This window comes from Lasiosphaeria miniovina (assembly GCF_030549165.1).
Source record: "Lasiosphaeria miniovina strain SMH2392-1A chromosome Unknown B0T26scaffold_2, whole genome shotgun sequence".
Classification (NCBI taxonomy): Eukaryota; Fungi; Ascomycota; class Sordariomycetes; order Sordariales; family Lasiosphaeriaceae; genus Lasiosphaeria; species Lasiosphaeria miniovina.
The window spans coordinates 6077738-6103167 of record NW_026848221.1 but is presented as its reverse complement, the minus strand read 5'-3'; the positions used below and the strand labels follow the sequence as shown (position 1 = coordinate 6103167).

Genomic DNA, 25430 nt, shown 5'->3' with positions numbered 1-25430 from the left:
GCATCATCCCACTCACGACCAATGGGATACGGTGTTAATTTGTCTTTTCCGGGGTTTACCATTCACGAACAATTTTCTTAACTGAGGTGGCATTCTGGTTCGGCACGGAACGACAAGGCCCTGCAGCGGAACGAGCTATCCGGCACGTCATCATCTACCACCTCAGCTGTTTTACAGGTTGCCGTGTTGGATACACGCGCTGTCGGCTACTGTCTGCTACACATCAGCATCTTTTTCACATTTCTTTTCCTTTGTCACTTCAAGGCATGACAAGGCGTCCTACAACAGGAACAGATGACAACAGAGGCAGGGATAGGGCTATCCGGTTTTTCAATTCTTTCGAGCTCACAAAACCACGATATTCATTTTTTTTTTATAATTCCGTAGTCTGTGTCTATTGTCTTCGTGAGTCTCCAAAGGGATCCCAAGCAGAGCGGTCTGCACCCATCCACCTGCCACGCCGCCCACCAACCTCTCGTGTATATACTCCCCGCATACGGAAAAGGAATGGAGAGACGGAGGAGGGGAGGGAAATACCCATCTGGATGATGGCAACAATACTAACAACATCAACAGCCGGACTGGGGACGAGAGCGGTTTTTTTTCTCCTTGTCGGGTGTCAGCAAAACATAGCTGTCAGCAACGGGGGGGATTGTGTATATTTTGTTTCTTGTGAGAGCAAAACGGGTTTGGTTGCGGGCGGGCGACATAGAGACAGAAATATTTATTTGGTTAATTCGACTAAGGTTCTCCTCTGTGTGTGTGTGTGTGTGTGTGTGTGTGTGTGTGAGCGTGAGTGTGGGTGTGTGTGAGCGTGAGTGTGTGTGAGCGTGAGTGTGGGTGGTGTGAGCGTGAGTGTGTGTTATGTGTGAGAATATGTGAGTGTTTGTGATGTACTCCGTATTACAGTCACTTTACCAGGCGGTTACCCAGATGCCAAGCTGACTCTGAAATGACAACTAGCTTTGTTTGTTTGTTTCTCGACTGTAGAATACCCTAACTAGCTGGCTGGCATCTTCAAAAGCCACCCATTCCTTGGGAAGTAGAGACATTCTAGCCTTGCTTTCCCAGTTTCCACTATACGGTTTTGTTGTCTGTCATGCACCTGGCAGGGAGTGGCAATGAACCAACCAATGTGGGCATTTATCCACTAGCCTTTAGTGTCAAAGGGTCTTGGAAAGAGGGAGGGAGGGGAGAGGCTCCCCTTTTCATGACAAAAGGCAAGCAGGTCTACTGGACAAGGTACCTGCACCGCATGTCATATCCAACATTTGTCATCCCTATCCCCGTCCGTAATTTTCTTTACCATTGATCCGAGACTCTCTTCTCTCTAGTATCCAAGAGAGCAAAAAAGTAGAAGAATAGTTAGGTAGGTATCATATGCAAAACAAGATATCCCAGCTTCACTTCGATCCTCCTTTTGCTCAGCGGCGTTGTTAATACATGCTTGACCAAAGTATAAATGTCAATATATGTTTAGTATGACCGAAGAAACCATAACGCCGAGCAATGAGACCTCGAGTGCGAGAAGCCGTTTAAAGAAGCGAAGAAGCCACCAAACCACGACGGCTATCCGTAAATCAAAATAGCCGACCCTTATACAACCCCAAGATTATCTATCGGTATCCAAAAGCCGTCAACTTGTCCAATCATTAAATTAATTTCTTTCCACCCAACTCGGTACGTCCCCCCTGGCGTGTTGTGCAAGACACTAGCACCTTCACAATCCGAACACCAACGCAACTCCGGCGGCCATGAGCACCAGACTGGCTCCGACTCTGGTGCCGCCGTTCACGGTCACCAGCGTGCTCGTCGGAGCAGCGGCGGCGGCGGTACCCGAGCTAGACTTCACGGGAAGAGGCTTCACCGGCGCAGTGCTGTTGCTGCCAGCCGGATAATAGCTCGAGTAACCAGTGGCCACCGAGGCCGGCTTGGAGACTGTGGGGACTAGCTGCAGTGTTGTGTAGCTCGTGATGTATGTGGTGGGAACCACGCTTGGGCTCACGGTCACGCTGCCCGTCTCGTCTGCAATGGGGCAGACGGTTGTCGTGACTGCAATGACTTCGGTAGTCACCTTCCCAACGAGGGCAGGGCAGTTGGTGACGGTGGGTGCACACGATGTGATCGTGTACGTTGTGGTTGCGTAAATGGTCGAAGTCGTCCAGCCCTCGGGAAGTGATGACTCGGTCGACGAGCTGGCCAAGGCTGTCGCAGAGGCCGTTGCTGTAGCGGTTACGGGGCAGACCGTCGTCGTGACAGCAATCACCTCTGTCGTTACTTGTCCAATAGGGCAGTTCGTGACAGTAGCAGCGCATGACGTGATCGTGTATGTAGTTGTCGAGTAGATGGTCGATGTGGCCAAAATTTCTGACGACGAGCCAGAAGCAGAAGCGGAGCCGGGGCTACCTGAGGAGCCTGCGGCTGTGGAAGACACCGCGCCTGAGCTGGCTGGGTCCGCACCGCTGGATGCGCTCGAGGCTGACGCAGAACCGGAAGAGCTAGCTGGCAATGATGAGCTGGGGATTCCCGAAGATCCGGAAGATCCAGCTGGCGACGAAGAGCTAGCCGGCGACGAAGAGCTAGCTGGCAATGACGAGCTGGGGACTCCCGAAGAAGCCGGGACGCTCGCCGTAGACGAAGCGGGAGCACTAGACCCGCCAGCCGGATCAGCTGACGAGGTAGCAGACGAAGCAGCAGACGAGGTAGCAGACGAAGCAGCAGACGAGGCAGCAGACGAGGCAGTGCTAGACGCAATCGATGATGCGGCTGAAGAAGCAGGGGTTGAAGAAGCGGCCGAGCTCGCGTCGGTTGTAGACGACGCGGTCGAAGCAGCAGATGAGCTCGGGGGGACAGTAGACGACTCCGGCTCATCCGAGCAGTCCTCATCATTGTCTGTTGAAGTTGACGAACTGGCAGTGGAGCTTGGAATGGTCGAGCTTGTAATTGTCGAGCTGATAGGAGCAGACGAGCTGGCGGCAGACGAGCTGGCAGGTGCCGACGAGCTGGCAGGGGCCGACGAGCTAGCAGGGGGTGCAGGTTCCTGGAACTGATAATACTTGATGTCCTCGATCCCCCAGTACACATCATCGTATGCTGCGGCGTGCGAGTTGACATAGTCGGGGCACCATCCGTAGCCGGTCTGAGCGAAGCATTTGTCACTGTCGAGCGGGTTGCTGCCCCAAATCCCCGAGTTGCCAGCGGCGTCTCCGCAGAAGGTGATGTCCAAGACCAATCTCATATCCTTGAAAGCTTCATGGACGTTACATCCGCCGTCGCCTAGGAGGAAATGAGGCGTTCCCCAGCTCGACGGGTTTGGGGTTCCCGAGCTAATATCAGTAGGAATGTTCCCAACCGGCCAGCTCCACACTTTCAAGGCAGTGTCAGTCCACTCGGTAGCATCTGCGTAGAGTCTCAATTAGCATATGCACCCAACCAAGCGAGCCAGGCACGAGACTCCTTACACACGCCACCATCTGATTTTCCCCATTGACCGTTCGCCTCGGATATAGCACAGCCCTCGTTAGGCCACTGCGTGGGTGAATCTACCCAACAGTCGGGCGTGTTGGGATGAAAAGAATTGTCAATAGTGCAGCCTCCAACGTTGTTGGGGTTGTCGGTGTGAGCTGTGATGGAATTTGTAGGAGACAAGTTCCACTGCTCGTAGATGTCAAGCTCGCCACTAGTTGGCCAGTTAGGCCCGTACATCCAAAAAGCCGGCTAGAGAGTTGTCAGCGTGTGCCCTGCTCCAAGGAATGGACTCGTATATATCCATAGACTCACCCACGCTCCGCAAACCGGCTCAGGAAAGTGGGTGAAGTGGGCAATGATCAGGCCCGAGTTGTAGCGACTGTGACTCTCGAGCCTCACACTGCCCCTTCCTCTCACGTCATTCGAGCTGCTGTCGACACCAACGTAGATGGCCTCTCCCGGCCCAGAGATCAGGCCGGAACCAAACGCATCGGTCTGGGATTTGTAGTCGACGAATCCATGCGTTGGGTCAATGGCCATAGGGTCGGCGCTGTTATAATCAGACTAGATGGCCTGTCAGTCCCTATACTCTGTACATATCCCTGTCGAGTCGGGTCGGGTCGAGTCGTCCAGCCCGGTTGTATCTTACCACAAAAAACTCAAACTTGTCAAAGAAGTTTGTAGCGTCGTAGTGCTCGGTGAGTTGGTATGACTTGACGGCAGCGACGCCGGAAGCATAGGCCAAGGCGGCCGCGCCTAGCTTAACGAAAGACGGAGCCATGAGGGCAAAATTAGGGGTGTTAGTAGGGGATAAAAGAATGACAATAATGAGGGTGAAGTAACGAGTGAGTCGACGTGCGATACGTCAGAGGACGAGCAAAAAAGATGCTCTAAACAGGCTGGAGAAGCAGCATGGAAGGCTTGGCTGGAGGAACATCAAGCAAGAGGGAAGAAGGAGAAGGGGAGCATGGCCATGGTGGCGGCACTTTTGTTGTTATGGCGGCACTCATCAGCCAGCCGGGCAGCCACTGACGCAGATCTGCCACTCACGTACCCATAACCTCCCCTCCACCACCGTGGACAAGCTCGTGGGCCATGCTGGCCACGCCCTCGGTAGCGCCGGGTCCGACACCGTGGAGGCATGTTCCCAAGAGGGGAATCGATAGAGCTTGGGCTAGCGTTAGTGAGAGAATACTGGGCTGTTAGACGATGGGCCTGCCATGTTCCCAGCTGTCTATCTGCATTCTAACTCCAAGCTTTCTTGGCTCCTTCGCTTCGTCTAGTCAGGAATGGACTACTAGCCATGTGCTGTCGAGATTAAATACGCGGGATTGAGACTCGTAATTGGTTCCCACGAGCCATACCAGTGCGTATCCGTACTCAATCGTCAAAAGGGGAGATGGCAGGGATCCCCCCCATGCTAAGATCGCAATGGTTTGTGCAACCCCAGCGCCTGGACCCAAGGCTAAGGGCCCAGAGCCCAGCGCCCAGAGCCCAGCGCCCAGAGCCCAGCGTCCAGTGCGATGTACCTTGGGGCTTTCTTCGAAATTTTCAACTTCTGGTGCCATACCGAAGCAGAAAAAATGTGTTGGTAACGCAGAATCCTCTCGGCCGCCTAGACAAGATGGGCGAGCGAGCAAAAATCGATGTCAGAATTCTTGTACGACGCGGGCGACGAGGAGTCCGAACCGGGGTCGCGACCTTCCCAAACACCCTAGGCCTTTTAGCGCGGCTGTGCGGCCCAGGGGAAGGAATCGGTGTACGCAGGTACCCAGAAGTAAAAAATGGCTTCTCTGTGGTCTCATTGGATCGCGGCGGGCGCAGATTTCGAACCATGTTAATTTCCGGTTCTCCAACAATCCGCCTCGCCACGGAGACAGGTAGCGTCCAGCGAGATCGCGTTGGACCGTCAGGTCGCGACCGAGAAAGGCGGTTGGTTAGAGGTCCAACGCCATTCATCGGATGGATGCCCTCAGCCTTGTGGTGATGGTGATCCTGCTGCTGCCCGGGATGCTCTCGACCGTGTTGCTGAGTGCTGATAGCTTACGTGTCCTGGCAGGAGGGTCTAGCGTAATTCCACATCGCGCTGTGTTGCGCGCAGCGGGGGCGTGGCGCCGCCCCTCCCGACCAGGTCGATGATTTCCCAGATCATTGCTAGAACAAGCGCCTCGTCTGACGGGCTGATTAACCTTAATCCAAGGACGAAGGAGTAAAACGGTGAGGCTTGCAGGTGGCTTGCTTGGTGGCGGGCCAATACGTACTTGAATAGACAAAAGGATCGTCCTGCATCTATTTTATTCCTCGAAAGCGAAAGAGAACTTGACGTCTTTGGGCACAACTTGGAAGCCAAGTGACGCGCCGAACCAAGTACGGGCCACTACTGAGATACCCCTTTCGAAAACAGCAACTGCCAAGTACTGCTAGTAATTAGCAAACTTTTCTTATCGCGCTTTTCGGAAAACACAAGGAGTAACCCTCAAAGCCGCACCTTCCGTGTCACCGCCCCCACCTGCCACTCTTCAGAAGAAGGTCAGTCGTTCACGGCCACAAGTGGAGTCAGAGTTGTCTGCTGCGTAACTGAAAGCGCAGTTGGTCCGTTACGCTAACCTAAAAGCTCTTTCAGTCCGAGGCATGAGTATTAAACGGTTTATAGGTATCATTGCAATGCAACCCAAGTGCGGAATATCGCACAAGACAACCGTTCCTTTTAGGACGGGCTGTTAGGTACCTACATAGTATGTGGTAACTAGGTAGTGTAGTAGGGACTCGGAACGGCGACAGAATAGATATGTCGAACACGAAGGCCGTCTTTCTCCTCTTTCCGCTCAATCATTTCCGCTCAATCATGCTCCTACGCTCGGCGGCGGAAGGTGGATTGGCGCCTCTCAGTGTATGATGAAGTCCCTCCTCATTAACCTCCGCTTCTCCAGGGCCGCCCTGCGCTGCCGTTTCCTGAAGCACCAGCTCACGACCACGAGCGCCACCACCGACGGGAGGCCGATAGCCACCCCGAGCCCGATCGCCAAGGGCTTGTTCACCCCGGACGCGTCGCTGCTCGGGACCTGTATCAAGGTTGGGGGCTGCCGAAGCTCCGTGTTAGTGCACTGGTTACAACGCCCTGCAAGAACAGAGAGAGAGAGAGAGAGAGTCAAGGCACGAGCGAGAAAGAGAGAGTCAAGGCACGAGCGAGAAAGAGAGAGCCAGGCTTACCGGTGATGGCGAGGGCGACGAAGACGTCGCCGGTTCGACAGCCTGGTTCTGCACCTTGAAGAAAGGTGATTTTGCCAACAACGGGGTATCGCCGCCGCTTGTTGGAGTCGATGGGCGCAGCTCGAGTTGGTAGAGCCCAGTCTCAATCCAGCGCACCGGGTATGGAATGCCTGTCCATGAGAAGGAATCGCTGCTGATACTTGCTGTTTTTCATAGTTAGCCTCGACGGCATCACGGCAGAGCTGAGCCAATAGCTGTATCTGAGCGCCAAGCTTCGGCCCCAAGCCTTTGCTGTCATGTCATGCAGTCGTGGGAACGTACTGGTGATGTTCGCCCTATACGCGTTCGCCTTGGTGCCGTCTGCGCTCTTGTCGATGAGCTGGACGGTGATGGACAGTGGGTAGCTCTGGGCATCTACTCCGCTCCAGGCCAACGAGAGCGTCGACCCGGCCGCGACGCCGTCAAACGAGTTTGTAAAGTCTGCCTCAGCCCAGCCAAAGACTAAGAACAAGACCGCCCACAGGCTAGCAAGCAGACCCCGGAAGTTCGTCGTCATCGTAGGGGCGGATGCGGGTGCCGCCGCATGTTGGCCCTGGCCCAGAGAATTTGTAACAAGGAAGGTTGTGTCCACGATTCCGCGTCCCTGGTCTGGGGACTCCCCGGGTTATGGGGAGAGACGAAAGCAGCGAGTGTTGCATCACCCCGGCGCCAAGACTGGCGCTATACGTTGTCGGTTCGGGGCGAGGGTGTCATCAAGAGCCGTCCTCGTGGCCAGCACAAAGGCGGCATTGCAATCAGCGTGTGCATAGAAACCAGCCGCCGTTACAGGAAACAGCACGCCAATTCTGGGGGGGTCCGAGGCTTTGATCCGTCGTATCGCCGCCCAAGAGGGTTCATGTCTCGATATTAACAATGGCACCTGGGGGATGTGGCAGGATATTAGGGTAAATGGGGAAAACTACTATACGGAGTTACGGAGTGGCACCGGCTTAATTGCCGGCCCACTAAATAACTGTGCGATGAACCAGCCCGCTTACCCCCGCGCCGACAACCAGCCTACCATTCACTTTTTCAGATCTGCCATTTGCAGGGTAGGATCGGTCAAGCTGGCAAATCCGGCATCCACATGCGGCCCGGGGGCCGAAGGACTTAGCGTGCGACGCGGTGGACGTGCCGGCGTCGGATGCTCCTTTCCTGTAGACTGAGCTGCCGTGCCCGGGGAAGTGGGGAAACCGTTGACCGCAGTCCCCCGAGACTGAACGGAGACATACCCCGGGTAAGCTCTGTAGTTCTACGACCGCTGCAATACTGGGTCGAGGGTCGGACATGCATGCATCGTAATGAATATCACTCCCCCGGGCCTATGCCACACAAGCAGGTGGTAAACAGAACTAGTGATAGAGTTGACCATCCAGAGTTGCTGTATCCCTATCTATTCATATACCATTTGGTGATGGTGTTATATTCGATGACCAATCCCAGCTACTTTCCTCAAGCCTCAACGTACACCACAACGTGAAATCACAACTTGCGACGCCCGCTGTATTACTCACAGGTATGAGCATCCGACAGAAGATGGAAGCGATATCCCATCACTAGTTGGAATCGCCTCTATTGGGTCCAACGACAGTAGATAGAATATATAGAGAAAAAAGGGCATAAAGATGCTATTCGCGTTTCCCCAACCTGGAGCCGAAAATTCCAGCACAAACATACATATCGTCAATAGGAGAACAAGCCTTGAGTCTTGATAGGGGAGCGGCGCGGAAGGGAGCGTTCAAGGCCTCCTTGGAGCTAAAAATTGCAGTGCTGATCGAACCCCTGTCCCTATCGCCGACTCCTATTAGGTCCAGTGATCGAGGGCTCACGAATACGTCCTCGGAACACCCGACTTCGAGAATCCGTGACCACCTCAGTCGAGAGCCTGATTCCGACTTGGTGGATGGCAGTGGCTACCTAGCCTTGCTAAAATGGCGCAAAGATCTGCTGTGGACAAGACGTTTGGAGGGGACCGCATGTTCTCTTGCAGTTTGGAGAGGTGCCAAGTCAGACGCTCGAGGCGATGGGGTGGTGACTGTCGAGCTTAGACCTACACGGAAAATAGCACCGCAGTGTTCGCGGTCCGAGTTTCTCCAAGGGTTTATACTGTAAAACACGTCCAAAGTTTGGGCTACGAAATAAGGTCCTCGTACAGCCGTTTGGGGACGTGGTGCCCTGCGACATGGGACGACCACAGGGCGACTGCAAGCAGGTCCCCACGAGTTTAACGCTTGCCATGTGTTCTTAATCGGGTTAGACCTACATTGCCAAGACGTGGATACGCAGTGGGCCGGCTCCACAGGGCAGTGGAGGCCGAGCGGCTAGTCCCTTCTGGTGCTGGAGGTGAGACGAAACAAGGCGGGAGTTCCAGACGATTTTACGATCAACCGTCCACATCATCACGGCCTTGGCGTTCTCATGGGTTGACTCTCTCTGACTGCCCACCCCATTCTCTTGTGCCGCAATTGTTGGTTTGTCTGTTTTCCCTTTTTGGGCTACTTTCGTTTACTTTGTCTTTCATGAATGTTAGTTTTTGAGTCAAACTCTCCAACGCCCGCCTCCACATCGGCACCTGCATCTGCATCTGCATCCGCCATTCCCACGTTTCTCCCCGCAGTAGAACGCCCAGGGACCCAGCCAACGCGCGTCGTCATCGCGATCCCAGCGACAACTCCAGCCATCGCCGCCGGCGCCCGCTCGGGACCGGCCGCACCATGGGCGAAAATGGCACCGAGGTGCGCTCACAGGCCCGCGATGTCGAGGGCCAAGAGAGCACAAGCACCAGCGCCAGCGCCAGCTCCACCAACGTCGTAGTACCCGAGCATCCGGATGCCCCCATCGTCGAAGCCGCCCTCGTGAACCAGAACGACGATAGCAGGCCGCCGACGCCGCGCTTCATCCAGGACGAGCGGTCATGGAAGAGGTGGAAATGGGTGCCGTACCCTGTGCGCCGCCTCACAATCGCCGTCTACAAATGGGCCCAGGGACCGCCCAGCCCGAACAACTTCAAGATCCAACCTCTCCTCCCTAGCGTGCAGCGCGCCCCCGTCCGGCTGCTCGACAAGTTCCTGCCCCGGAAATCGCACAGGGCATGGCTCGTGTTTTTCTACCTGTCTATCTGGATCGTCACCTTCGCGCTGGTGATGCGCCAGGGCCAATCTGCGACGGAAATCGACGGGTGGGGCACGCCCAGCGCGATAGGATGCGGCAACACGTACTGGGCCGCCGACAACGGCTGCGGCCTGGACGGCAACGACTGCCGCCCCTTTGACGGCGGCGGCTTTGCCTTCAAGTGCCCCGCGAGCTGCGAGAGCTACCAGGTGCTCAACCCGCACGCCGTCGGCGCCACCGAGGTCGTCTACCAGCCGCTCGTCATCGGCGGGCCGGGGAGCAACGGCAGCGCGGTATACCGGGGGGATTCGTTCATCTGCGGAGCCGCGATACACGCCGGCGTCATCTCGAACACGGTCGGCGGGTGCGGGGTCGTCAAGCTGATCGGGCTGCAGAGGGACTTTAACAGCTCGACGCAGAACGGCATATCGAGCGTGGGCTTCGACTCGTACTTCCCCCTCTCGTTCACTTTCGAGACGGGGACCCAGTGTGTCTCGCGGGACACGAGGTGGCCGCTGCTCGCTGTCTCGGTGGTCTTCTCCACCGTCCTGGCGCTCTTCGTCACGTCCCCGGCCCTGTTCTTCTTTCCCGTCTTTACGGGCATCTACTGGACGGTTGGCCTCGCCACAGACCCGCCGGGCTACTCAAGCATCGCGGGCCTGTTCTCCAACGAGCTCGGGAACTTCTTGCCCGCCGTGTTCACCGCCTGGGTCATGTACGACAAGATGGGCGTGAGGCGGACGCTCAAGGGCCTGACAGCCCAGGTCGAAAAGTCGGTGCTGTGGCTCGGCGGCTGCTGGGTCGGCGCGCTGACCAACTACACGTTCGATTTCATCCCCATCCAGCGACTCACGCCGCACGATCTGGACCAGCAGCCCGGGGCTAGGGCGGCCCTCGCCATCATCATCATCGTCTTGGCCGTCGTGGCCGTCTCGCAGATCTGGTTCTTCCGCCAGGAGGGCCGGCTAGTCAAGTACCTGAAGCTCTACGCGCTCCTAGTGGCGGCCATCGTCATCTCGGTGGTGCTCCCGGGCCTCTCGCTGCGCATCCACCACTACATCCTCGCGCTGCTCCTCCTGCCGGGCACGAGCATGCAGACGCGCCCGTCGCTGCTGTACCAGGGCATCCTGGTCGGGCTGTTCCTCAACGGCATCGCGCGCTGGGGGTGGGACTCGTTCTTGCAGACGGCGGCCGCGCTGCAAGGGGACGCGCAGCTGGGGTCGCCGCTCCCGTCGATCCCGGCGCCCAACATCACGCTTGGCAGCGCGCTGTCGAGCATCACCTTCACGTGGGGCCTGTCGCCGGGCCCCGAGCTCGACGGGCTCAGCGTGCTAGTCAACGACGTCGAGCGCTTCCGCACGTATTTTGCCGATGAGTTCGACAGCTCGCCAAACTTCACCTGGACCCGCCGCGCCGGGCTCGAGGAGAACGAGTACTTTCGCTTTGCGTGGATGCAGGGCAGCGGCAGCGAGGACTACACGAAAGCTGGCACATGGAACGCAAAGGGCGAGTGGGTCGCCATGCAGCCCGGGCCATCGCGCGTGAGGGCGAGGAGCGCGGAGGGCGGCAGGGGCGAGGGTATCCTCTTGAAGGCAAGGTGAGAGGATATACATACAGTACAGTAAAATTACCAAGATGGAAGGTCGGGTCGCGTGTCACGATGCATGTATTTTTTTTTGTCCTTCTCTTTTCTTGAAATTCTAGACCCGGCGATGGTTGGGCTCATGATTTTTTTTTTTTGCTACCTACATTACCTACGTAAATACCATTATAATGAAGGCATATCCATGTCTTGGTATAGTGCAGATCGTGTGGATGAATGGTGGCAGAGTGAACAGCGAAGCGCATGTATGAGATGAGTGAGGCAACTCGGCTTCGATGACAAAGGCGAGCTCAGCTCTGTGCCAGTTCGTACGTCTGTCCCAGTGTCTTGGAACACGAGGGCCAAGATCGGAAAGCATGACAGGGCAACTTTGGTTCAATTTGGAGGGGTTTGGGAATATGCTAGTGAGTGATTTGAGAGCTTTCAGATTATTTGAGGATCAAGAGGAGATCTTGATGATCTAGAACTTTCCCCCCTTTGCCCTAAATTATTTTTCATTTCTTCTTCAGGAGCTCGTTATCACCGACTAGCGAGCGAGTGAGTCAGTCAATGAAGTGATTTGAGTAACCCTTTTTTTTTTGCCTCGTCGTAGCGAGCACCCACCGAGCCAGCAAGCCCGTATACCTACCTACCTTTCCTACCCTGACCATCTTGTCTTGTCTTGAATCAGACTCGGTCGGGCTGGCGCGTATACTAGTATTCCGCAACTAACGCCTCCGACAAAGAAGGCAAGGCTGAGAAAGCCGGGGTGGAAGAGTGCATATTCGTCTCCTCCGTACATACATTACCGAGGTGCCGCTAGCATTCATTATATGACGTCCAGTGAGTCCTTGACGGCCCGGGCTCTTAATTTAGAACCAGCAGCCGCCCGCAACCGTCGTCTGAGCTGCCAGGCACACACAGGCACCCATCGTGTTGGTTTTGGTGCTTTTGCTTGGGTTGTGGGCCGGCCCTTTAAAGGGCCGCTGAGGTGAAGCCAGACTGACTGACCTGACCTGACTGTCTGTTTGTCTGATCTAAGGTAGGCTCACCTCACCTCATCCGCCCGCTAGATGGACATGGATGGCCGCGGGTCGGTTGGTTCCTGCAGGATTCCGCAGCGAACTGTCGAGCCCTTTTTCTGCCGCCGCAGTAGCGCCGTGGGACAATGAAGAAGGTTTTTTCAACCTCTTGGAAATACATTGGATGCATTCCAACAACATTCCAGTGAAGCAAAGGGCCTACTACACTACTGCGCAGAGGGGTGGTGGGGTTGTCCACGACCCCACAAACGCCACCCCGCCCTTTTGGCTTCCCGAGTGGCCGGTTGCAGGAGTGGAGGGGTTCTCGCGGGGGCTTGGTTGGATGGGAAGTAACGTCACGTAACGGCTCCCTCTCCCCTCTCTCTTTCCCCTGCAACTCGATCACTCAAGGAGGGATTCTTTCCCAATACTGCCTGACTGGCTGCAGTCCAGTCGACCCGACGACCAGACCATCCTCGTATTCGAGGGTCCGGCTTCCGATTTTGCATGCTCCCCTCTTTTTATTTTCGCCCAAACCTAATCCAAACCAATGATTCAGGCTCGGTCAGACATGTCTCGATGCAATTCTCGTTCTCTCCCAGTGTCTTTGGCTACTGTTTGCTCTTAAGAGGTTTCTGCTGGGCGGGCTGGGATAAACGTGGGAATACGGGGTGTATTCGTTCAGGGAAAATCGTGGCTTGCCGTGGTTTTGGGGCCAGCCGCCGCCTCTAATTGGCCGCCAACCCTCGAACGGGAGTGTCTTGCCTCTTGGCTCGTGTTGCCCCTCCCCGTCTCCTCGCTCAACTCATCACGCACACACACAACACACACACACACACACACCACACGATCTGGTGTGAGCACCTAGTTTATCCGTGTGTCTAGCACCTCAGTAGGTACGGCGCCCTCGGGATGCTCGCATGTCATGTCATGGCAAGGTGCTGTGTCACTCGGCTGCCCGGCTAGTCTGTGTCTGTCTGTCTGCGTGTATCTGTGAAGATAGGTACATGAGGATAGGTACTTACACACGGCGTCGCAGCGGAAAAGGCTGGGCTGGGGGCGAACACGAGAAGTTTCCAGCCTCTCACCCCTGTCTGCCCGCTGTGGCTTTGTCCCCACGACCACTCCCAACGTTTGCGGACTAGGGTTCCGCTCACGACGACTGTGCTTTGTGGCCATGGCCTGACCGACCTGGCAGTTAATGGTCCAGTGCTAGCTAGCCGGCAAGAACTGCCTCTGAGTTCGTGTCCAAGGCAGCCTCCCGGCGTCCTCGCACGAGCTCGTGGTGTTTTGGTGTGTGTATAAAGAGAAGAGGGGGCCGCTTAAAGCCGTGGCCACTCCACTCTGCCATCCCCTCGTCACCTCATTCTGTGTCAGTTGCCGAAACAGCCGTTTTCTGTTCGTCAAGTCGCTCGCTTTGCTTGTTGCTGGCTGCTGCGTGATATCGTATCGTCCGCCGGTATAACCTGACCAAACCCGCCCCCCCCTGCTTACCCTCTACCGCCATCCAGCCATGAAGAACACGGCCGTCCTCGGCTACCTCGTGGCCTCGGCCGCTCTCGCCAGTGCCCAGGTCTCATCCAGCAACGGGAACTTCACCTGCGCGCGGCTCAACGCAGCCTACTGCGCCGGCCCCTCTCTCGGCACCGACATCATCATCCGCTGCACCGGGACCACAGGCCAGCCCGGCCGCTGCTCCGACGTACGCCCCCCTTTCCATATTAACCCCTACAGCAAGTGCCACGGCTAATTTTTACATGAAAACAGAACCTCGCCGGCGAGCCTCCGCTCGGCGTGCTGCCCGCTCTCTGCTGGCAGACGTCCGAGACCAGCGGCGACGCGGCCTGCGAGAAGAACTGCGTCGTCTACGCCAGCACGGGCTCCTTCACCCTGCCCGCCAGCGTGTGCACCCCGACGTACACGGCCTCGTCGTCGTCGTCGACTTCAACGACGTCAACGAGAAGCACCACCACCACCAGCACTGCCAGCACCACCAGCACGGCCAGCACCACCAGCACGGCCAGCACTACCAGCACGGCCAGCACCACCAGCACGGCTAGCACCACAGCCAGCACGGCTAGCACCACGGCCAGCACCACCCTCACCACCACCTCCACTAGGACCCACCCTCCTCACTCAATCATAACCGTCACCGGCGGTACGGGCACCGGCGGCACGACCGTCGTGCCGCCGCCCAACGGCAACGGCACCTATACCATCACCCGGGGCGACACCACGCTGACGCTGACCACTGCCACCAACGGCGGCGGCGGCGGCGCGATCCCCGTCGGCCCGACTACTACCACGCAGGCCGGGTCCGTGTCCACTGCCGGTGCGGCCGTCGCCAACCACCGCGGTGCCGCTGCCGGCGCCCTGGCTCTGGTCGGCGGGGTTGCCTTTTTCTTCTAGATTTTGCCTGGCTTGAAGTGGCTCGATCATTCTCATAGTACCTCATTTTCTCTCTATCTGTACACAAGAACTAAGGAAAAAAGACCGAAGAAATAAAGAAGCAGCATTCGCGCTCCCTTGTTGTCACCCTATTACATCATCTGACTCTATCCTACACACCCTGACATCAACCTCTTTCACGTCTCTCATTCATCTTACATCTTTTCTCCAATCTTCTTCTCTGTCGAGTGAGATTAGACGAGTCGTTCTCGTTCTTGTTGTTGTTGTTGTTGTTGTTGTTGTTGTTGTCATTATGGACAGCATGCACAACACAGCACAGGCTCTATATACCTTAGATTCTTTTTAATACTTTTGTCATATTGTTTAATACCCTTAATTTTCTATACAGTCAGTCGATCTTGGTTGGTGTTGGGAGGGCAATTTATGCCGGGGTGGTTATGGGTGGGCTTGGATGTCCTTTTCCTGTTCTCTTTTTACTCGGAAGGGTGAAACGAAAGAAAGGAGTGAAAAGGGGATGGTTTGGAGTTTTTAATGCTCTTTCTGTTTTGGTCGGGGGTACGGGGTGGTTGGATAGGTAACAGGGAGGCAAAGATGTGAGATGGATGATAATGATGATGCGGCAGTGCTTTCAGCAAAGGCACAGAGCTTGTTGGTTGCTGTGTTTTGTTTGGGGCGCCGGGATGGGAAATAGGGAGTTTGTTATTCGGGTCTGGCGTACTCCCAACGGGTTCCATCTTTTAGGATGAGAAGAGTTGCGAGTGGCTATCAACCAGGTAGCTGAAATAGGGAAAATCAACTACGGAGTGTAAACTGACAACGTCGGCCCCGTCTTCTCTTATTGTGCCCGTGTCAAGTAGCGGTATTGCTCGTAAGGATGATACCAGCCCAGTGACAGCTTCTCATATTCCTCCGACCGCTTTGGAAGCTAATAAAGACAAACATGTTGAGATTGCGATTTTCTTATCCGCCTAAAATACAACCCCCCCCCCTATTACGCCGTGCTCCGCATGTTGAATGATGCCCAAGACAAAAAAAGCAACCCCCCTTTTTCCTCCCCTATTTCTCGCTGCCGCCCGCAGAGAAAGCCACCTCGTCCAGCCACCACTGCTTGAACGTCTGCAGGCGCTCGGTGCGCTCGCGGGCGATGGCGCGGCCGGGGCCCGATTTAGTCATAGACTCAAGGCGCAACAACTTCTCATCAACATGGGCCATGGCATCAGCCATCGCAGGCGCGCCGCGGGCACCGCTGAACGTGAACACGCGACCAATCCCCACAGCACCAATAGCGTCAATCCGATCGGCGTCCTGCACGATGGCCAGCTCCGGATACTCCGCAACCAGCGCCGTCACGCGCGCCGGATCCTTGACCTCGCTGCTGTAGCTGACACCCAAGCAAATGGCCTGCACGCGGGCGGCGAGCGCGGGCGCCGCGCCGTGCGCCTCGAGCACCGCCGCCACCATGGTCGTGCCGTCCTCACCGGGCGCTAGGTACTTGCGGTCGCCGACGTCGTGCAGCAGCGCCGCGAGCTGGACCACGCGCAGGTCGAGCGCGGCCTGGTTGTCGGCGGCCGCGAAGATGCGCCGTGATAGTCCGACCACCCGCTCGATGTGGTCCCAGCTGTGCGACGCGTCGTACTTGCCCATGTACGCCTGCACGTATGTTGTTATTGACTGCACGAGCGCGTCGTCGGCGAAGGTGTCCAGCGCGGCGGCCATGGCTGCGGGTTTGGTGCTTTTTTTTTGGGCTAAATTGGTGGGTTGGCGGTGGTGTTGTTTCTGCGGAGTCTTGTCTTTGACTTTTTTCTCAGGTGTCTGGTGATTTCGTCGTGGGGAACGAAAAGTTTGAGGGGTAACAGCCCGAGATGATGATACATAGGAGAGAGAGGGCCAAGATATTTTATTTCACACAGGCCATCCATGTTTCGTGTTTACTCTCCTGCCACAAGCAGTTAGGCGGTGAGGTGAGTCATGCCGAGGACGTGCTGCGGGGCGCCATCATCCTCCAACGACCAACGGTCCCCCTTCCGTCCCAACGTCGACTGGGAACGAGGTTGATGGGTTTCGGGATGATGAGACGAATCTTCTTGTTATCGGATTGCTCATTTCCCCTCTCGGGGCGCCAATCCGGCACGCATCTCACAATACGACGATCCGACTCGACCCCTAACAACAACCCTTTGCATTTGTCAACTCACACCTTCACGGCGGCGCTGGCTTTGCTGCAGGATCAGAAAGACGGCCGTATTCGGTCAGAACGGCAGTCGAGAGTTGCCCAGTTAGGGGGAGGGAAGTTGAAGGCTGCGAGCCGGGCAGTTTCCCGCATTAGAAAGCGATGCTTTGACCAATCTGCCACAACGAGCTACATATGAAATTGTGGATGACGCGATGCTGCAATGTCTCCGGGAAAATTTCAGTACCAGCGAGATTTGCGGCTGTTTAGCTCTCTTTCCGTATAAGCCCGGTGCTATTGCCCGCCCCGTTAACCCCGGCCGGCGCTATTGCCCCGCGGCCCCACCCGGCCTTGTTTTCGGTCTCGGCATCGACGTCCGGCCTTCCTCGGAAAAGCAAGCCAAACGATAGTTATCCAGGCACGGCACAACCTCCAGGATACATTGTCGTGGAAATATAACTAGACTCGGTTGCTCTGCACGTAGGTATGCGCCTAGGAATGTGTCTTTGTCATCACTTACATGCCTAGGTAGGTACCTATCCACCTACTTACTTGTAATATTTTGTTCGGTCTGGTCTCCCGACTGCCATTCTTCACAATAGCCGGGCACAGGAGCCATTCCATCTCGGTAAGCCCTAGTCTTACAAGTTCCTGTCTTGTTCGAAAGACGTCTCGCCGGTGCCGATCAAGAGATGCGTGTAGTTATCTAGACTGAAGACTGACAGGAGGCGTGTGCTGCCAAATACAAGACCAAGGGTTCCTTATAATTCGGCTCTTTTGTCTGCATTGAGACTACCGACTTGGATTCACATCGACCTGATGTCAATAGAAAACACATCTTGGACCAGAAGCTTAATTAACAGTTCAGTCGTCTCGCCGTTTACTTTCCAGTCTTCGTTCTCTGGCCAAGCCCATGTTCTTCCAGCAGCGTCCCGCAATCCCCCGAGTCAAGCCCCCTCCACCAACCGAAGACCGCGCGACGATTCTCAAGTATGTCTGCTTCAGACGAAGCAAGCAGCCTTGGCGTCACCCACTGGGGCCTCATCCACCCCGATAACAAATGGGATACCAAAGGATCACTCCTGCACGTCGGGCCGCGCCGCACCCACGGCGACATGCGTCAGACCAAAGTGAGCCGCATCGATCACGCGACGCACCCGGCCGTCGCAGACACTTACGCCATCCCGGGGGCCGTCATCAGCCTCTCCGACGCCAAGCAGATCCTCGACGGCCGCTTCGTGGACCCGGCCACGGGCCAGCTGCAGCCGTACCGGCCGCTCACCAACAACTGCCAGCACTTTGTGCTCTACGGGCTGCACGAGCTGTGGAGTGCCCGCGTCGGCGCTGCCGTCTCGGATGATACGGTCGAGGCTGTCCGGAAGAGGGCCTCAAGAGTCACCGGGGTTTCGTTCTGGATGCACCGGCGGTCGGGCAAGGGACAGAGTTCGGAGCTGGGGCGGTATCTAGCTAAAGACATTGCTGAAGACTCGGAATTACAAGACTAATACGTATCCAGCTGGGTGAGGGAGGACTAGCTGGTTGGCATCGTGGCGAGAACCCACTAGTGTGGACGTGGTGCTTGGTGGCCGCGAGCTATTAGCATCTCGCTCACTCCGATATTTGCAATCTGTAAATTTCTTTTTTTTTAACAAAAACGTGGCTCTATCTTGTTTTCCAGAGGATGTACTTACCTGGTTATCAGGCAACTCTTTCAGGGTAATCACAGCGTGAAAGACTATGTTAGTATCCTTTTTCGACCTGCCGTTAGCTCAATAGTCTAGCTGCAGTGGAAGATCCTATGACTTGAACTCCGAATATGGAAAGTCGACACCGATTCAAGGGCATATCTATTTGGCTTAATTCCCAACCTGGAAGGGACTGACCTGACAGCGAGCGCATCATTTCAAGGTCTCGCCCGAATTCCGGTAGTGAGCAGGTTGCTCCTTCCGCATTGCTGTAGTTCGTCTCTTGATACTGCCTAGGTAGGTATCCACAAGGAAGGAAGAGTTCGTGATGACCAATTAGATCCGGCGGTGTGTAAGGCAGCAGCCTGACTTCTCCCGTTGAACTACTTGGCAGTCGCGAAGAGGGATTTCCAAGGCTAGAAATTACATCGCAACATCCGGGCTGACGGAAATTCCCCAATATTTATAAATTCTTTAGCTTAACACTCCTGCCGGCCTGTTCTTGACACTTTTCCCCAGCTCAGCGTCATGGCGTCAAGACAGCCGTCGCTTGACAAAGCAGGCGCTGCCGCAAAGCTGTGTGAACGATGCCAGAACGTACCATTCGAAGATGCAAAGTACGGGGGCTTTGCAGCTCGATCAGATCTGGGATTTGACTACCTCAAATTGGACCACGACGACGAATGGAAATTTCTGCCCGTCGACTTTGACTTCGTCGACTCATGGCCCGACCTGCAAGTGCTCTCAGCCTCCACTGCAGTATGTTAATTCTGCCACATGTTGCGGCAGTCGTTGAGGGAAGCCGCAATCAAGGTCAAATTCGAATCTGGTAAGATAAGCATCGAACTCAGCTATGCTTGGAGATGCATTGGCCGCCGCTTTGCCCTATTTGGTCTCAACGCCGCTGTAGATGGATTCCGAGACGGCGAGGAAGAGAAGACACAGCACTTGGCCCTACTTCGCTTCGTTATCGATGCCGATGACGGGCCGTGTCGGCAGTGGTTGAGGATACAGCCCACATCTCCCAATGAGTTTCTCAGCGAAGAGAATGTCTCCAGGATCACCGCGCTTCTGCCAAAATCGGAAACTCCAAAACACACGTCATTCTTCCCAACCAGAGTCCTAGACTTGGAGTACCGGCCAAAGCACGAAGAGGAGGGGCCTGTGAAGAGCCGAGTGAGGCTAGCACCTCGAGAAGAGGTGCTCGGGGAGGGGAGTGGACAGCCACCATATGTAGCTTTGAGCTACTGCTGGGGCCCTCCTGAACAAGCTTCAACCCAGTCAATAACAAGAAGCGGGAACATCCAGGCCAGGATGTCAGATATCGACTTGCAAACGGCCTCGATGGTCATCCGAGACGCAGTGGCTGTTTGCCGGAAATTCCGGATGCGATACCTCTGGCTCGATGCACTTTGCATCATTCAAGATGGCAGCCAAGACTGGCAGCGAGAGTCGGCTGTAATGGGCAAAATATTTAGGAACGCCTACTTTACCAAATGCGTGGCTTCCTCAAATTCGTGTCACGACAGCTTTCTCTCGAGACCCTTTCGACCATCGAGTTCCTGTTTTCGTCATCCATAAATCCTGCAGTCAAGGGCACTTACAGAGCTGTGGCAAGAGGCGTGAGTTTGGTACCCTACATCCCGGAGAAAGGTTTCGAGGATATCGAGGGATCGTGGATGGAACGTGGTTAGGTGGTTCAAGAAAAAACTTTGGCACGTCGTCTACTGCTGTTTGGTGCAACCAGTATACGGGCCGAGTTCGGAAGCAAGATCACCATATTCCAGAGATTGGGCGAAGAGACGCCAGTCAGTTATTCCTTTTGGCGGGGAGTGACGGAATGTTACAGCGCTTGCCTGTTGACATTTGACAAGGACAGACTTCAGGCAATATCTGGCGTGGCCAGATTTTTTGCCGAAGCCACAGGAGACCAATATCTCGCCGGCATGTGGAGGAGAGATCTATGGAGTTCTCTCTTCTGGAAAAAGCAACCACTGAAACATGATAGCCTCTCTGCGCTGGTAGATTCACAGGAATCACCTAATCCATACCTGGCGCCGTCCTGGAGCTGGGCCCGAGACATGTGCTATTCGGCCTATTCGTTTAGCACCTTCTGCCCAAGCGGCGAATGGACCAGACAACCACAACCTCTCTGCAAAATACTTGATGCCGGGTGTGTTGCTACCGGACTAAATCCCTTTGGAGAGGTAGAGAGGGGGTTTATAATCGTTTCTGCCAAGGTATCAACCCTCGAACTCGACTTGGCCGAAACCGACCAACAGCTTTTCGCTTATCAAATGTGGCAAGCTCACATAGATGATGTGCCAGTGGTAGAGTTTGGTTTGGACTGGACTACGTCCAGCAAAGTTGTCAGCCACCATGAGCCACTTCTGCTTCTATTAGGATGTTGCATCGACAATTCAGCTGAACGTTGCATCTGTGGAGGGGATTCAAGGCCGTTGCCTACAGAAGGGGGAGGCAGTCGCCCGCCAGACCAAGAGGACAGCAATGTTCAAGAGGCTATGGATGGAGACGGTGATCGGCACTGTACCAAATGCTCTGAACCAGTAGAAACCCGAACCGCCTACGGCCTTCTCCTTTGCCCGGCCCGGGCACGAGATGGCACGTTCTATCGCATTGGCACGTTCAACTCTCAGCCCGCCAAGCATTTTCCTCACGGAGGACTGAAGTTTTGCACGTCGTGGGAAACCCGGGCCGTCACGATCATATAGGCTCGCTTGTTGCTTTTCATTCGGCTCCCCTCTCACCATATCTATCATAATCACATACGAGTCAATCGTTTGGTCAAGATATGGAGGGTAGCTGGATATCGATGAACTTGAAGCAAAGCTGAAGCAGTCAATCAATACCTTGCTTCATTTTGGGATGGGCGTTTCTCCAACCCTCCATGTCCCTTTCGCGTCAGGGGCATAGAAAGACTCCTGGTTCGTGAATAGGGGGAAGACTGGCGAGTACCATCTCTGATCAACTTCGCTCTTGGCAGATGACGAGTTGCTGTTCGAGACTCTTGGGGTTGTGCCGTTAAGCTTCCGCCTTGGTCAGGGTACCCTTCAATGCGCATCCATGCTCGGCGGCTATTTTACGCGGCGGCGCAGGGGCATGAGTAGCAATCCACGTGCAAGCTCCGGCCACTGAGACGTAGAAGAGAGAATGTGGCGGACGTGTCCTGTTCTCCCATCACGGATGGCTCTTTACATCACATCGACAAGAACGAGGGCTTTTGACCATCTGAATCAATTAGACACTTCTCTCGATATTGAGTTCCGTGGGGCGATGCTCTGTTCCGAATGCGACTGTGACCGTTCCTCACATACCCGCCGGAGCTAGTTGGACAGAGTGCGAAGGTGGTGAATCGCTTGCATGCATTAGGCTGTCCTCGCCTGGGTATATGCTCGACTCTACCGACAACGCGCCTGGGACCCGCTGGAGCGAGGGCTGATATGGAAGGCGACAGTAGCTAGCAGGCAACTGGCAGGCAGGCAAACAGGCAGAGAGCGGTCACGATGGCACAGGGTGCATGCAGACATGCTCCGTACTCTACAGAGTAGTAAGTGGGTACTGACCGAGGCCCCTCTCTGGTTGATGGACGCGCTCGACATGGACAGAAATCATAGCGCCGAACCCCACCAGGACGGCCCGTAACAAGGGAGCCGGCAGCCGGGCATTTTACCTTGCTTCGAAGGAAGCGCCTTGCAGGACATGCCCAGTGCGTGCTGCACCGTTGCGCCGTACGGCAACATTCTCCAAGGCGGAGAGATGGGATGGATGGCGGAACAACTGGGAAGAGACTCGGCCGATTCCGATTGAGGGGTGGAGCTTTCGAACTTTCCACCATGTGCTCGACTGGTCGAGAGCGGAGAGAAAGCAGGCCAGCCGGCCAGCAACAGCAGCCAGGCCGGCCCAAACTGCGGCCACTTGTGCTGCAATGGCGGTGGTTGAGTGGGTGGTGTTGCTTCTGCTGCTGCTGCTGCAACGCCTAGTGTAAGATCTAAGTCAGACAATTGACGAGACCATCCGAATAGACTCAAGCACGATTCAGGAGTATTGAAGTTCTGCCATTTCCATTATGTCACTCGACCCGCGAGACTCGGCTCGAATATTCTCTCGAAAAAAAAGAAATGCTCGAGTTTCTTATTTTCTCGGTGACAGCCGGACCTTTGACTCTCGTTCTGGTACGTCGAACCAATAGAAAATTCTCCTGGCTCGGTGACGAGATCGACCGGCCGCCGGCGTCATGCATGCCGGGGAGAGAAGATTGCGATAATTGGCGGGAGCTGGCTGCCGTCCGCCCAAGGTGACGGCGGGTGTGATGAGAGAGAGAAAAATGGAGCATGCGAAATCGGGGCGCCTGGTTTGCCATGATTCGCCAATTGGCGCAGGGATTTAGACGCCCGGCCATCCCCGAATTCGCCTAGCGCCCTCAGTGATCACCGCAAGCCCGTCCCCACAGGTGCGGTGCCCCTCAGCTACAGAGTGGAGAAGAGCGGGCGACAAGTTGAAGTCTGCGGGGGACCGACCCCCCTCGACCCTTGCCAAAGTCGACGACTACACACGACGCTCTTTCTTCGCTTGTTGCTGCTGAGGTGCTGTACCTCCACACCTGCAGACCTGCATCTCTGCGCGCCTGCCACACATTCGCGCCGGCTTCTACACACCACTGCAACTTTTCCGCCTCAGTGTGGGAACATGGAAAGAAGATGTGGGCAGCCGGCGGCAGGCAAAAGACAAAGGACGACTTGGGCAGACAGACAAAAACCTGTATTGTTCAGAATATCGTAACCTTTTGACTCCGGTACTTTGATCTCAGCAAAAGACAGCGCGGGCGTCCGTGCTGCTTAACCGCCCATCTTGCAGGAGGCAGTCTGGTTCTGCTGCTTTAGTGCTCTCTTCGACGGCTGCACGTATCCAACGTGACGAGGCAGGGAGCCAGGGAGAGAGCCGGCTGCGGGCTGGCAGATTTTACTGGGGTCACGCCTGCCCGGTTCGTGATATTGGCTGCTGCCCACATTGCGCGCACACCTGCCTGAGGTGGTCTCCGCCGTCGTCCACTCAAGCCCCTTTCCCCGGAAGTTGGCCTCGTAATTGGCCCTGCGGGAGGGGGCTTGCTTCCATTGCTTGTGTGCGCCAAGCAGCGGGCGAACAGCAATGGAAGCAGCATGGCGAGGGACGTCAGGGCAACCCCAAGTCGATGCACGTCCCGCCCTCGACCTGAGGTGGCCAGTCCCTGTCCAAGTCCGATAGTGCAGCGATGCAGCGGTGCAGCGAGCGGTGCAGCGAGCGGTGCAGTTGGGCTTCGGCTTGGTGCTTGGGTAACCAAGGCACCACGCCCACCCGCTCCCTCGATGGATGCCCGGATGGGGTCCAAATCATATAAGGCTCTGCCTCCTCGCGCCTCTTTACATCCTTTCCCTTTTTCTTTCCTCAGCAAGCTCTCAATCTCCAAAACCAGTTCCTGTTCTTCCTCTTTCCCTCTTCTTTTTATTGTCCCTTTATAGAGCTGTGCTCTACTAATCAAATCAAAAACTAATACCAAAAAACAACAGTGGCTTGCTGGTCTCGCTGCTCCCCTCCTGTCTAATCCATCCACGATTATCCTCACAAGGACATTTACCTGGTTTTACTTGCTCAAGCGCTTTTGCACGGCAAAGCTCTACATCTCGGAATCTTTTTAATATTTCAGCACTTTCGCCTAATAACCATCACATTTTCAACATGTCGTCCGCTATTCAGCAAACCTTCTCTCTCCGTGTTTCTTCCGGCGTCAAGACCGTCCATCTCCTCGGCTCTTGGGACAACTACTCTGGCCAGCTTCCCCTGTCCAAGGACCGTAGCTCCTCCAAGGGTTCGTGGAAGGGCACCTTCCGCTTCCAGTCCAACGTCGTCGAGCCGGGTCAGCGCTACTGGTACTACTTCATCATCGATGGCTACCACGTTTCGCACAACCCTAGCGAGGACTTCACCGTCGAGCCCACCACTGGCCGCTCACTGAACATCCTCGACGTCGCCAAGTCGTCTTCCAAGTCTTCTTCCTCCAAGACCTCGTCCCGCCACTCCCGTGAGTCCCACAAGTCGTCGACCTCGTCCCACAAGGGCCGCTCCAGCCTCTCGGGCGACGTCGCCAAGGGCCGTCCCCTGTCCGTCTCTCAGATCAAGGCTCCCAAGCCCGTGTCGCCGAATGCCACCCGCCACATCCTCGATGTTGACTTTGACGAGGATGAGCTCAGCACCCGCTTTGCCTCGACCGGCATCTACGACGAGTACGACGAGGACGTCATCACCGACTTCGGCCGCGCCTCGTCCGCCTCTTCCGGCTCCTCGGTCTCGTACCGCTCCGACAGCTCCAGCCCCAACTCGTCAATGTCGGGCTACAGCACCCCGGGCTCAGACTGCTCCTCGTGCACCTGCGAGCGCTACGGAATCACCCGCAAGGGCGAGCGCGTCCGTATCGACTGCGGCGGCTCCCGCTGCAGCTACGAGGACTCCTGCTCGTCCGAGGAGGAGGAATACGTCGAGCGCAGCTCCCGCCGCAACGGTATCGTCGTCCGCCACTGATTGAGTTTCACCCCTAGCCTCGGGTGAGGGAAGAACTTTTTTTTCACGAAGAAACTTGGTGTGGGAGATGCGGGGGGGGCCAACCCTAGGCAATCTGCCTTTTTTTTTTTAATTGCCCCCCTTTCTTCCATGCCCGGAAACCGAGAACGTATCGACGTCCA

General features: G+C 55.8%; 8 protein-coding genes across 8 annotated transcripts; 5 read left to right on the top strand and 3 right to left on the bottom strand.

Annotated features, from left to right (window-relative positions):
* Positions 1 to 1720: 1720 nt before the first annotated feature.
* B0T26DRAFT_748757 (uncharacterized protein) lies at positions 1721 to 4249 on the bottom strand (the record flags this gene model as incomplete). Its single annotated transcript, XM_060445006.1, has 4 exons — positions 1721 to 3399; positions 3462 to 3717; positions 3781 to 4032; positions 4118 to 4249. 4 exons carry the CDS (start codon positions 4247 to 4249, stop codon positions 1721 to 1723), a joined length of 2319 nt encoding a protein of 772 aa, XP_060301416.1.
* Positions 4250 to 6353: 2104 nt separating this feature from the next.
* B0T26DRAFT_673071 (uncharacterized protein) lies at positions 6354 to 7234 on the bottom strand (the record flags this gene model as incomplete). Its single annotated transcript, XM_060439553.1, has 3 exons — positions 6354 to 6530; positions 6679 to 6881; positions 7000 to 7234. 3 exons carry the CDS (start codon positions 7232 to 7234, stop codon positions 6354 to 6356), a joined length of 615 nt encoding a protein of 204 aa, XP_060301415.1.
* Positions 7235 to 9102: 1868 nt separating this feature from the next.
* B0T26DRAFT_176551 (uncharacterized protein) lies at positions 9103 to 11506 on the top strand. Its single transcript, XM_060433589.1, has one exon. It carries the CDS (start codon positions 9432 to 9434, stop codon positions 11427 to 11429), a length of 1998 nt encoding a protein of 665 aa, XP_060301414.1. The 5' UTR covers positions 9103 to 9431; the 3' UTR covers positions 11430 to 11506.
* A 2439-nt stretch (positions 11507 to 13945) lies between these two features.
* B0T26DRAFT_673069 (uncharacterized protein) lies at positions 13946 to 14841 on the top strand (the record flags this gene model as incomplete). The annotated part of the gene is made up of 2 exons (XM_060439552.1): positions 13946 to 14134; positions 14200 to 14841. 2 exons carry the CDS (start codon positions 13946 to 13948, stop codon positions 14839 to 14841), a joined length of 831 nt encoding a protein of 276 aa, XP_060301413.1.
* Positions 14842 to 15897: 1056 nt separating this feature from the next.
* On the bottom strand, positions 15898 to 16557 carry B0T26DRAFT_640348 (uncharacterized protein; the record flags this gene model as incomplete). The annotated part of the gene is made up of 1 exon (XM_060437226.1): positions 15898 to 16557. The coding sequence occupies one exon, from the start codon at positions 16555 to 16557 to the stop codon at positions 15898 to 15900; it is 660 nt and encodes a 219-aa protein (XP_060301412.1).
* Positions 16558 to 17589: 1032 nt separating this feature from the next.
* Positions 17590 to 18231, top strand: B0T26DRAFT_176663 (uncharacterized protein). Its single transcript, XM_060433590.1, has 2 exons — positions 17590 to 17639; positions 17761 to 18231. Exon 2 carries the CDS (start codon positions 17831 to 17833, stop codon positions 18143 to 18145), a length of 315 nt encoding a protein of 104 aa, XP_060301411.1. The 5' UTR covers positions 17590 to 17639; positions 17761 to 17830; the 3' UTR covers positions 18146 to 18231.
* A 1779-nt stretch (positions 18232 to 20010) lies between these two features.
* Positions 20011 to 20738, top strand: B0T26DRAFT_637662 (uncharacterized protein; the record flags this gene model as incomplete). The annotated part of the gene is made up of 2 exons (XM_060436948.1): positions 20011 to 20196; positions 20391 to 20738. Coding segments are annotated over 2 exons (534 nt in total), but the record flags the coding sequence as incomplete, so codon positions are not given.
* A 3691-nt stretch (positions 20739 to 24429) lies between these two features.
* On the top strand, positions 24430 to 25269 carry B0T26DRAFT_673066 (uncharacterized protein; the record flags this gene model as incomplete). The annotated part of the gene is made up of 1 exon (XM_060439551.1): positions 24430 to 25269. The coding sequence occupies one exon, from the start codon at positions 24430 to 24432 to the stop codon at positions 25267 to 25269; it is 840 nt and encodes a 279-aa protein (XP_060301409.1).
* Positions 25270 to 25430: the final 161 nt, after the last annotated feature.